Raw genomic sequence first — 12,423 nt, forward strand, 5'->3', positions numbered from 1 at the left:
TCATAAAGTTCGTATCTAGTCGAGAAAGCCGTTTTTGGAACATCACTAGGCTTGATTTTGATCTGATGGTAACCAGAGCGTAGATCAATCTTAGAAAAGACTTTGGCTCCAGCTAGTTGGTCAAATAGGATATCAATGCGGGGAAGAGGGTACTTATTTTTGATAGTGACCGCATTAGGTGGATGGTAATCGACACATAGCCTTATGCTATTTTACTTTTTCTTCACAAATAGGGCAGGGCATCCCCAAGGTGAAGCACTTGGGCGTATGAAACCCTTATCAAGAAGATCTTGAAGTTGGATTTTTAGCTCGGCCAGTTCGTTAGGTGGCATACAATACGGCCTCTTGGAAATAGGGGCTGTACCAGGTTGGAGCTCAATAATGAACTCGATGTCCCGATCTGGTGGCATTCTGGGCAGATCATCTGGAAAGACATCAGGATATTCACAGACTATAGGAATGTCTTCTAATTTGATGTCTGTGGTAGCATAAACGCAAGAGCGGAAAGACTCTTATTGGAGTAGATAGAGAGTAGTAGCTACTTCATATGGTGAGTCAATCTTAATAACTCGGGAAGAGATATATAATATCACTTTATGCTTTGTCATCCAATCCATCCCAAGTATGATATCCATACCCTCTAAACTCAGCAAAACCAAATCAGTTTTTATTACCTTGCTACTCAACTATATTGGCACATATCTAATTAACTGATTGGAATTTATCTTTCCCCCAGGGGTAGAGATCATGTACGACCCCTTGGTTTGACAATAATCAAGTCCTACTCAGGCAACACACTTATCACTGATGAAGCCACTACAAGAATTATGATTTTTTATGACAAAAGTCCTCATGACGAGGACAAATATCGTCATATATTGTAACATTAGATGACGACAAAATCTATGTCGTCATAAATTCATGAGCCCTTGAACTATTTATGACCACTCTCTTCTTTTGGTCACATAAAGATGCCTAGCGTCGTCACAAAATGTCAACCAGAGTAGCCGATCGTCTGTTATGGTTTTAATGACGATATGAAGTGGTTTTTTGTGACCTTTTCTGTACATCATTGTTTGTTAATTATAACATGATCCCTGAACAGAAGTTGAACTTGGCCATTTCGAATCGTTCCCCAAAATTCCCCACTCCCACGCAGCGGCGGGCGGTGTTCGGGCGGCAGGCGGGCAGCGTCCGGGTGAGCGGACCGCGGCTACCGAGCGCGGATGCCGGCGGTGGGTGGGTCGGTGTAGCGTTGCGGGCGGGCAGGCCGAGCTTGGCGGGCGGCCTGGTGGAGCGCGGTGGGTGGCGGATCTCGACGGGACGCCAGGGCGGGCGGCGGATCTGGACGTGCGGGCGGGCGAAGCAGGTGGCCTCTGGTGTGAGGCCTGGGCGTGCGGGTGGGCGGACCCGGGCGTGAGTCCAGTGCGTGCGGGCAGGCAGAGCAGGGCGGTCTGAGCTCGGCGTGCGGGTGGGCCTCTGGGCGAGCGTCGGTCGGGGTGGTAGAGCACGGCCGCCGTCGTGCTGCCTCTGGGCGGAGCCGGCTCCCCCTCTCCCCAGCTGACGGCGCTGGACGGTTCCAGGAGACTGCTGTGGCGGCGACGGCGACGACGGCGCCATGTCCAAGTGGGGTAGCTCGGCTACTCAATCGAGGGGCAGTGGAGTGTCCAGGATGGTTGAGCGCCATCTGGAGCCAAGCTCGATGTGGGAGCTGCAGCCATATCCTCTTGGTAAGGAGACTGGACTCCCCTTGATCCCATGCCCTGACTGTGGGATGGCGAGGGTGATAGAGAGGCGGTCAGGGAAGGACACGACCGAGAACTACCTGCGTGTGTTCTTCAAATGTCCACGGAACTCAGTGAGCATCCACTTGTATGATTTGAGCTGAGAAGTTCTTCATCCCTATTTATCCAGCTATGGTTAAGGAAATTGTTTTGTTATTGTTGTAGTTTCCTAAGCTTTGCGGGTTCTATAATTTCCAAAGGCAGTATTTGGATAAGCTGGAGGAGCTTGGCATTGTCGCAATCCACAAATGCCCCCTGGCAATGGACATTGGTGATGAAGCTGAAGAGGTAGCAGATGCATCATCTGGGAGAATGGTCATGAATATGCGGGCTGGTGAACTACAGATTGAGGCCAAGGTGGACAATCTTGCGTGCAAGTTCAACCTTTTGATGTCTGTTTTAGTAGTTGGTCTTGGCTGTGTGTTGATGTATGTTGCAGGCAGGCAGTGAAGTCAAGTTCACTGCATAATGTATTTTAGTCTTTGTAGGTGATGGTTGCAGTGTAGTATGAACAATGCAATCTGGTGCAGTTGGTCTTCGCTTTTGTAATGTAAGAACAAGGTGGTGCATTTTCTAGCATTGCAATCTGGTCGATGGTCAAGCAATGCAAACTGGTTCTTTTTTCAAGCAATGCATTTTATTCATGTGTGAAACATTATGTGCCAATATTGGATGGGCTTGCATTCAGGCAAGCAAGAAATGAAAAGGAAGGAAATGGAATAGTGTATTTAGCAAATTTATGCGTGATGAAATATTGGCAGAATGTATGTTATTTCCGGCCAATACATTTTGTGACAAATTATGTACATTCCATGACATGGCCTTGGGGTCATAAAAACCCAGAAATCCATTTTAGGACAGATTCTGGGCATGACACATGAAGTCCCCATATATATACACACACATCATGTGAATGAAATCTGGACACTACTGTAACTTGCATCACACATGAAGTATACACTAAAAATAGAAACATTGCATATAAGGTCTTGCAATCTCATAATTCAGATACAAATGTAGTAGCATAATTGAAATACAACAAAGTCAATAACAGAAAAGTTCATGCATGGTTCACATATGTCTAGAAATGCAAAGGTCAATCAGCATCACTGTCTTCTCCTAAAGTATTGCCTTCTTCTGGACTATGGTACTCAAGGTTGGTTTCATCTTCATCTTCGCGGTCTGCTTCATCACCTTGAGCAATATGTTTTTGTCGACGGATGCTCTCGACGAGGTCTCTACTAATAGGGCTGCCTGGTTCATTATCCATGTGCAACAAATCCATATCTGGAGGAATGTCTCTCACTGCACCATCTCTAGATGAAATATGCTCCTCTTGGTATGCCTCTTGAGATGTCATTTGTACTTGTTCATGGGTTGGTTGGTTTGTGTCGGACTCTTCGACATCAAATATATGTCGGTGGCCAAATTCTTGTAGCACTCGCCAACATGGCCCTAATTTTGTATCTTCCAAGAAAAATACCTGTGTAGCATCTGTGGCCATAATGAAAGGATCATCCTTATACCATCGGCCTGTGATGTTTATGCTCTTGAAGTAACCATCATCTTTCATGTGGTATGTCCTTCCCCCAAGATGGTACCATTCAAATCGTAATAAGATAACAGTTCTACTCCCTTTGCTGTTCTTACTGTAACTCAGCTCAATAATGTCTATGATTGTCCCATAGAAGTTCATTGTGTCATCACCGTGAGTACCTGGGCACTTGATGGTGGAGTTCTGTGTCTTCCTATGTTCATCACGAGCCGTAGTGTGGTACCGTACCCCATTGATTATACAGGCTGTGTACGAACGCACTCGCGGATCCGGCCCACATGCTAGTGAGTACAAGTCTTCGTCAACAAGTGTTGTGCCTTCATATTTCAATTTGGTAATCTGCCGGTAAAAAACATACAGAATTAGTGAATTTGAAAATGTATTGGATCATAAATGATGAAGTCATGCTGTAGAAAGTAGAACACACATGATTCTCGAACCATGCAGCGAATTGTGTTGACATCTTTTTTTCAACATTGTTGACCTCGTCTTGTTCTAATTGTGCCCTATACATGCTGCAAAGGAAGAAGGTAATTAGTTATTTTGTGACACTAGTATTGAATAAAGATGGCTGCAATAGCAGGAATTACTCACTCTTTGTATTCGTCAACTTCTTCGCAGTTATTTAGAACAAACCAAACCATGGAGTCTATGTCTTTGTCTTGGTAATGAAGATTTGAAGCACCCAACAGGTTAATACCATGATCAAAAATAGAGTAACCATTGGGTGAGATGTTCTCTTGTCCATCTAAGTTTCTTTCAGGCCTAGTGAACCTACTAATGATGTCACTGAAATATGTTGAGCACTGGGTCATACACTCATAGGCGGTGTATGCCTCCGCAATAGATCCTTCTGGTCTTTCTTGATTGCGAACGAAACGCTTAAAGGTGCCCAACCTTCTCTCAATGGGATACATCCATCCATACTGCACCGGTCCCCTAAGGAGTGCCTCATCAGGTAAGTGTACTGCTAGGTGAACCATAACATCGAAAAATGCTGGAGGATAGATTTTCTCTAGCTTGCAAATGATAAGCACAATATCTTCCTTCATCTGGTGTAGTGCATCAACCTTTATAGTTTTGGAGCAAATTTGTCTAAAAAACCAACCCAATTCAGCAATTACTTCATATACATTTTTGCGCACCAAACCACGAAGGCCAGTTGGTAAAATATGCTGCAGCATTATATGACAGTCATGTGTTTTCAGCCCATGGATTGATCCTCCTCCCTCCATATTGACACATCTTGATATGTTGGAGGCATAGCCATCTGGAAACTTAACATTGCTCACAAATTGCAAGAACTTCTTCTTGTCTTCTGGTTTTAGAACGTAACAAGCTCTTGGCTTTGATGATGAACTACCACTGTCATCTAGCAAATGAAGCTCTTTTCTTATACCTCTATCCTCCAAATCTAGTCTAGCAGCGATGGTGTCCTTTGTCTTATTTGGGATATTAAGCAGAGTTGACAAAATGGCTTCACATATGTTTTTCTCTATGTGCATAACATCAAGGTTGTGCTGTAGCTTCAATTTTGACCAGTATGGTAAATCATACAAGCTAACCTTCAGATGCCATACTGGTTCATCTACATTACGATATCGTTTTCTTGGTTTTGGCTTATTTGGATTCTTGCCTGGAACATAGCAAACTGAATCCAACCTTGCCATAACCTCATCTGCAGTAAATTTCCTTGGCTGCTCTCTTTTTTCATGCTTGCCATTGAAAGATTTGTTTGTCCTCCAAGCATGGTCGTTAGGGAGGAAATGTCTATGGTTTATGAAACCAATTTTGTTTCTAAGACATTCGGAGCATGGATTCTCATCATAGTATACACATGCAAAGTAACCCTTAGTGGTTCTGCCTGACATGGTGCCCAATGCAGGGTAGTCATGGATTCCAAACAGAATCGCTGCACGCAGGCTAAAGTCTTTGCCTTCAACTGCATCATAAGTTTTTACACCCTTCCAAAGCTCCATCAGGTCTGCTATCAAAGGCTGCATAAACACATGGAAATCTTTGCCTGGTGATTTTTTGCCTGGAATTAGTAAAGCAAGCATATAATTGGAATTGTCCATGCACATCCAGGGTGGAAAATTGTATGGTACCACTAACACTGGCCATAGGCTATATGAATTGCTCATCTGACCAAATGGGTTAAATCCATCAGTAGCAATGGCTAACCTCAAATTGCGGGGATCATCTACAAAAGACTTGAAAGTCTCATCAAAATCTTTCCAAGCTTCCCCATCAGCAGGATGTCTCATTTCATTTTCAATGGGTACCCTCTTTTCCTTGTGCCATCTTGCATATTGTGCCCGCTGCTTTGACATGAAAAGCCTTTGAAGGCGTGGAATTATTGGAAAGTAACGGAGGACCTTGTGAGGAACTTTCTTTCTGCCCTCCTTGTTCACTTTCCATCTTGTGAAGCCACAAACTGGGCAATGATCATCGCCTTCATGGTCCTTCCAAAACAAGGCACAATCATACTTGCACGCATCAATAGAAACATAACCAAAACCATGCTTCCAAAACACAGCTTTCATCTCGTTATATGACTTAGGAATTCCGGGCACATTCTTCAAAGTTGAAGAAAGCAACTCAAGGAATGCATCGAACCCAGATGTTGTTATCCGATTGTACACTTTTATATGCAGCAGTTTAATCATGAAAGATAGCCTAGTCTCCTCAGTGCAACCTGGATAAAGTTCACGCTTTGCCTCTTCCATGAGTTGTTTATATAAGTTACCACCGAGGCCATGGCTTGCTGCGTCGCGCAAATCTTGAATCAACCCCTGAACTCCCCTTGCACCATCATCTATGACATCTTCAGCTTGTCCTTCCTCATCAAGTGGTGCCTGGCCTTGGTCAGTTCCATCACATGACATATCTTCAGGTACAACAGCGAGTTCTCCATCATCATCTTATCCAACATCATCTTCTTCCTCTCCATGATGAGCCCACCTAATATAGCACCTAGACATACCATTGAGCTCGATATCCTCGTGTACATCATCTAGGCTTTTCTCTTTCCGGTTCAAGCATTTTCGGCATGGGCACTTGATTTTCTCATCTGCACTACTACATCTAGCTCTGACATATTCCATGAAGTGTTGGACACCAGACAAAAAGGCCGGCAAAAATGGTGCACTTGTATAAATCCAACTTCTATCCATCTCGACCTGGATAAATTAGGTGCAAAGAGTAACAAATCCATCTTAAATCCCTAGACTAAAGTTAAAACAGTACAAGAAAAAATGGTAAATTGACAAAGGTACACATCACTGAACTCACCTTGTGGGGGTGGTTGCCGCGCGTGGATGCTGGTGGGGGGTGGAGCAGCTCGTTTTGCTGGTGAAGATCCACCGTGGGTTGGACCCTTGGGCTCCACGTACCACAGTGCAGGTGAGGGGAGGGGCGGCGGCTGCTGGAGCTGAGGGGGTGGGCGCCAGATGCACGTGAGGGGAGGGGCGACGGCTGCTGGAGGTGAGGGGGTGGGCGCCAGATGCAGGTGAGGGGAGGGGCGGCGGCTGCTGGAGCTGAGGGGGTGGGCGCCAGATGCACGTGAGGGGAGGGGCGGCGGCTGCTGGAGGTGAGGGGCGGCGAGGCCGGTGAGTGCAGGTGCTGGTCGCCGGCAAGCCTGCAGGGTGAGGGGAGGGGCGGCAAGGCAGCAGGCCCGTTGGGCCGGCCTGATGCCTACAGGCAGTGGCCAAGCGGCAACACAATGAGCAATGGCCAAGCGGGCACACAGTGGCCAGGTTGTCCAGCGTATCAATGACATGTGGGCCCAGATGTTCATGTCTAAATCTTGTAACAAATTTTTGTCCTACATACCATCTCGAAATCTGATGCATTTTTTTCTAAAAATTTGTAAAATCATGATCATTCAAATTTTTTTGTTGATTTTGATCATATTTTCATGTTCCAAAGTTTGAACGATTTACAAGTCGAGGGAACAATCTCTCATATAGCCTCATGAAACTATTAGTGAGACATGTAATTTTTATGAACAAACTTACTGCCACTTTCTCGAATGAACTAACTACCAAAACAAAAAGTGTTTATTTTGATGAGATGTGCAATCTTTGTGTTCATCACTTTTTATTTTGAAAGTATTTAGTACACCAATTTTTAGTCCATAGACCGTCAAATTTGAAATTCAAATTTGAAACTGTCAAAAAAAGTTCAAATGAAAAAATAGCCAAAACCAAAAATGTAGAACTGGACGAGTTGAACATTTTTGTTTTATACATTCATTTCATTTTCAATCGTTTACTAGGCCTAAAAATCGGTTTGAAATCCTAATAGAACTCAAAGGGTCACTGAAAATCCGGGCCCACCCGCCAGGGCCAAATTTTCGCTGCCGCACCTGGCTCTCTCCCGCGCTATCCCGCTCGCCGACACATGGGACCCACCCCACCTCCCGCTCAAGCCATCCAAATCCCCCCTCGCCTTATCCTCTTGCCCGGCTAGGGATAGGGGAAAAATCCCCAATCCTTGGTCCCCTCTCCTCGCCGACACACCACCCCCGCCGTCCCTCCAGCCCCGGCCCGCTGCCGCGCCGACCCACCACCCCCGCTGCCGCGCCGACCCACCACCCCCACTGTCCCTCAAGCCCCTGCTGCCGCGCCGACCCACCACCCCCGCTGTCCCTCAAGCCCCTGCTGCCGCGCCGACCCATCACCCCCGCTGTCGCACCGACCCACCACCCCCGCTATCCCTCAAGCCCCTGCTGCCGCGCTGACCCATCACCCCCGCTGCCGTGCCGACCCACCACCCCCGCTGTCCCTCAAGCCCCTGCTGCCGCGCCGACCCATCACCCTCGCTACCGCGCCGACCCACCACCCCCGCTGTCACTCAACCCCGCAACGTCAACGAGCATGGCCTCCTCCTACCTCCCCGCCACTTAGCGGCGCCCAGCGCGGACGACATCCACGTCAACGCCAGAGGTCGGAGAGCCCCGTCGACATCCTAAACTTTGCTCGGACAGAGGCGCACCGAAGGCATCCACGTGCACTCCTCAACGCCGGCTATAGTCTGCTTCCTCCTCCTCCAAAGGTACTCTGCTTCCCCCTTCTCCTCCATTGCTTGGTAATTGCACGTCTAGAAATGTTCAGAAAAGTTACAGTCTGAATACTGAAGCTGTTGCCTGCAAATGAGTTAATGAATCATGAAGGCAGGTTCTGCCAAGGACCTGGTTTTGTCTTACATTCTGTTAATTGTTATTTTTTCTTCTTCCTAACATTTTAAAGAATACTGATTTGTTAGTTCTTTTGCATCTCTTTTACAGAAACTGAATCCAGTTTCTGCTCTTTGTGCGTTTCATGAAACTAAGTAAGAAATGAAAAAAACTCAGTACGAGCTGGAAAGGGATGAAAGGGTAAGGGAGGTCCAGGAAATTTTTGCGTCTCTGGGTATTCCAATACTAGCTCAAGATGTTAGAGATGTTTTTTCAAAAAAGGAAAAGTGCATGGGGAAGACAATAGAGTCTGACAATGAATATGACCCATCCTCTGACATTGATAACCAATGTGACAGTGATGATGACTACGATGATGACCTAAATAATGAGGATAATACTGAGGTGAGATGCATTACTAGGCCAATTAACAAGTATGTAGTTAGTCTTTTTCAATCATGTACTTCATTGTAGTCATTTAGTGTACTTCACTCATTATCCTTAATCGATAAGATGCATGTTTCTCTTGGCAGGTACGAGCGATGGTTCCAGGAACTCGCACTAAGAAGCAAAAGACGGCACAAATGGCGGCTGCAAACCAGCTGCCACCGTGCTCGCCTACCAAATTTACTAGGAAACAGGCAGCCAGGCCTACTCGAGGCCGTCCACCACCTAGGGATGCAAACCAGCTGCCACCGTGCACGCCTACCAGATTGACTAGGCAACAGGCAGCCATGGCATTGCCTGCAGGCCGTCCACCACCTAGGGATGCAAACCAGCTGCCACTGTGCACGCCTACCAGATTGACTAGGCAACAGGCAGCCATGGCATCGCCTGGAGGCCGTCCACCACCTAAGGATGCAAACCAGCTACCACCGTGCACGCCTACCAGATTGACTAGGCAACAGGCAGCCATGGCATCGCCTGGAGGCCGTCCACCACCTAGGGAAAGATTGCGCTTGCCTGCTAAGACCGCTTCGAAAGCCAACCCAAAAACTAATCCCATTTCCAGTGCTTCTAGATTACCCAGCACCAGTCCACCCATATCTACGCCTAGTGGAAACACTGAGCATAGTACTCCTACTCCTACACCCATCCTTGCCGTGTTTCCACAAGTTACTCCCACGACTAGTGTTAACCAATCAGTTCCTATAGAAACCTCGCCAGATGTACAGAGCTCTAGGCAAAGCAATGACATCAATGACTCAAATGACCAAGTTGATGCCAATTCAGAGGGTCATACAATTGAAGGAGAACCAGTTGGTGACTTTGTTCCTGGTAATCAATATGTGTTTCCAACCACTATTATCTACATTCAATATCTACATTTGTGGCTGCTATAATAACCCATTTTGCATGTTATTTGCCAATGCAGCGCCCCGAAAGGAAGTCCGCAAGAAAACCATAGGGCTTGGCTTAGAGAAGATGATAAAGAGAGGAAACAAGCTGCCTATCCAAGTGGCTGAAGGGAAGAAAAGATCTGATGTCCCACTTCAAGCAGCGAAGCTGGCATCAGAAACTGGTGTAGCTCTTAGAGACAAGCTGCCTATCTACACATCTTGAAAGCTTTATGAAAAAGATGGGGGGCCAGTAGAAGTACAAAAAGTGCTTGATAAAGTGGCGGTGAGACACCTAATTCACTTCAACTACTTTCTTTCATTACTAGCTCTACTCCCATGTAAGAAATTTTGTCAAATAAATGATTTGTGTGATTGCAGAATAGGTTGGATGTGGATGTTAAGAATGATGGACCAAGCAAATCTGCATGCACTGATATCATTAAGAAGGGAGTAAAGCAGCAGAGGTATCACCTAAAAAGGAAGTACTTCGACGAGTCCCTGACAATGGAACAGCTGTTGGCCAAAAAACCTCCACCTAAAATGAAGAAAGAGGAGTGGATCGAGCTCGTAAAGTACTGGTGTGACCCAAAGAATCAGGTCCATGGCCTGCATCACTGCTTTTGTTAACATGCAATCAAACTATGCCTGTGAATTTGAAGTTTGTATTGCATTTGTGGTGCAGGAGAAATCTGCGAAGAATAAAGTAAACCGATCCAAGGTGCAGCTTCACTAAAAAACTGGTTCTAGGTCCTACATAGCCTATCGATACAGCCTGGTAATACTATTGCTTTCACTTTGGGGCACTTTTTGGGTGCTTTTGGGTTGTATGTTCAACATCTTTAAGCTCCTGTTATGTTGCAAAGGAAAATGTAGTTCATGGCTATTTGTAGTGTTTTTCCTCTACTGAATAGCTATTTGTAGTGTTTTTCCTTTTGGAATTTATTTGCACAGGGAAACTGAGAAAGATGGATGAAAAGGGCAAGGCTCTTTCTGATACTAAACATTTTGCTTCTGGTACTGTATGTGATTATTTTGTTCTGTATGCACACTGATTGCCTGGTTTCCGGCTGGATCCTTTTGTTACTATGCAATGCAAACTGAGATGTGTGCTTCAAAGTCATCCAAGGCTTTTACATGCTGCAGAGGCCTAAGTACAACAACAGCGATCCAGATGCTGTAGAGTTCTTTGGGGAATGTATGAAAAGTTCCAAAAATGGTCGCACTCCTCTTGCCAATGAAATATATGTAAGTTCCAAAATGATTTGATACATCTATTGTACTCAAGTACGTGCCTGGCCTTGTTATTAACTGCATTCTCTTTATGTAGGAACAGATGGTGGCAGAGAAGGATAGAGAGCCAGAAGAAGGAGAAGCAAAAAAAATCTCCCACCAAGATTGTTGATGAAACTCTTAGCGAGATCAGCCGCTCATCCACATTTCTTCCTAACATTGGTGCCCCTCGACCATCAAAGAATGCTCAGTCCTCATCGACAGTAGCACAAGCACGCATCCGAGCTGAGTTTGAGGCAAGCCTCCAAGCTGAAAGAGAGGAAGCTGCTAGGAAGCGGGAAGAGTTGCAGGCACAACTTCAAGCTCAGCACGACGCACTTGAAGAAAACCAAAATTTGCTGCAGCAGACCCAAGAGGAAGTGAGGGGGATGACTAGCAGGTTTGAGGAGACTAATGCGCTGTTGCGAGCTGTCCTGAGACTTCAGAAAGATTGAGGTATGACTGCAGTTTCTGAGGATGAGGCCTTTGTCTAAGCTTTTGCTACATTGCTTCAACTTAGTCTGTGCTTGGAACTTTGTGAGAACTATATGCCATCTGGTTGTATGTTAGATTGTGCCATATATTTGTTTGTTTGCTGGAACCTGGAACCTGCAACCTAGAACCTGGAACTATGTGGTTGGACAAGTATGCTGCAAGTTTGTGGTTGGAACATGTGGATCCATGATTGCTTCAGTGAATTGTGTTGACCTGTGAATTCTGAATGATTTGTGAATTGTGGTGTCAATCCTGTGGATGATGGCTGATATATGTGTATTAATTATGCTTTTGTATGCTGTGATGAAAGACCAGTGGGGCGACGCCGTCATGAATGGAATGCCAATTTGTGACGCCACAGACTCGTCTGCAAATGTGTGTAAATAGCATACAAACCAGTACAAAACATGACAAAATATAAGTGTCACATAATCTACAAAAACTATACATGATGACACTGCGATGTCACGAAAAACCATCGAAACTTGTTCTTCGTCTTAGCATTTGTGACGACTCGTACATAATGTGATGCGTTGACTAGCTAATATATGACAGAAGTACTCGTCATAAAAGGCAACAATATGTGACGCTACAAACCCTCCGTCACAAAAGATACAGACATTTTGTGACCGTGGACCATAAAACCGTCACGAGGTACTTTATGTGACGGTCGTTTTGTGACGACACTGTGATGCGGGGATTTTGGTCATAACTTACTTTTTATGACCAATTGCATACTTTACATGACAGATTTGGTTTGTCATAAAAGCTAAGATTTCTTGTAGTGAGCTATGGGTTGCA

The 12,423-nt window shown here is 45.6% G+C and overlaps 2 protein-coding genes across 2 annotated transcripts; one reads left to right on the forward strand and one right to left on the reverse strand.

Annotated features, from left to right (window-relative positions):
• Positions 1-1,683: 1,683 nt before the first annotated feature.
• On the forward strand, positions 1,684-2,269 carry LOC112884218. Its single transcript, XM_025949579.1, has 2 exons — positions 1,684-1,858; positions 1,950-2,269. The coding sequence occupies exons 1-2, from the start codon at positions 1,703-1,705 to the stop codon at positions 2,232-2,234; spliced, it is 441 nt and encodes a 146-aa protein (XP_025805364.1). The 5' UTR covers positions 1,684-1,702; the 3' UTR covers positions 2,235-2,269.
• A 1,660-nt stretch (positions 2,270-3,929) lies between these two features.
• Positions 3,930-6,227, reverse strand: LOC112885530. Its single transcript, XM_025951132.1, has one exon. It carries the CDS (start codon positions 6,225-6,227, stop codon positions 3,930-3,932), a length of 2,298 nt encoding a protein of 765 aa, XP_025806917.1.
• Positions 6,228-12,423: the final 6,196 nt, after the last annotated feature.

Source organism: Panicum hallii, chromosome 3, assembly GCF_002211085.1.
Source record: "Panicum hallii strain FIL2 chromosome 3, PHallii_v3.1, whole genome shotgun sequence".
NCBI classification, from domain to species: domain Eukaryota; kingdom Viridiplantae; phylum Streptophyta; class Magnoliopsida; order Poales; family Poaceae; genus Panicum; species Panicum hallii.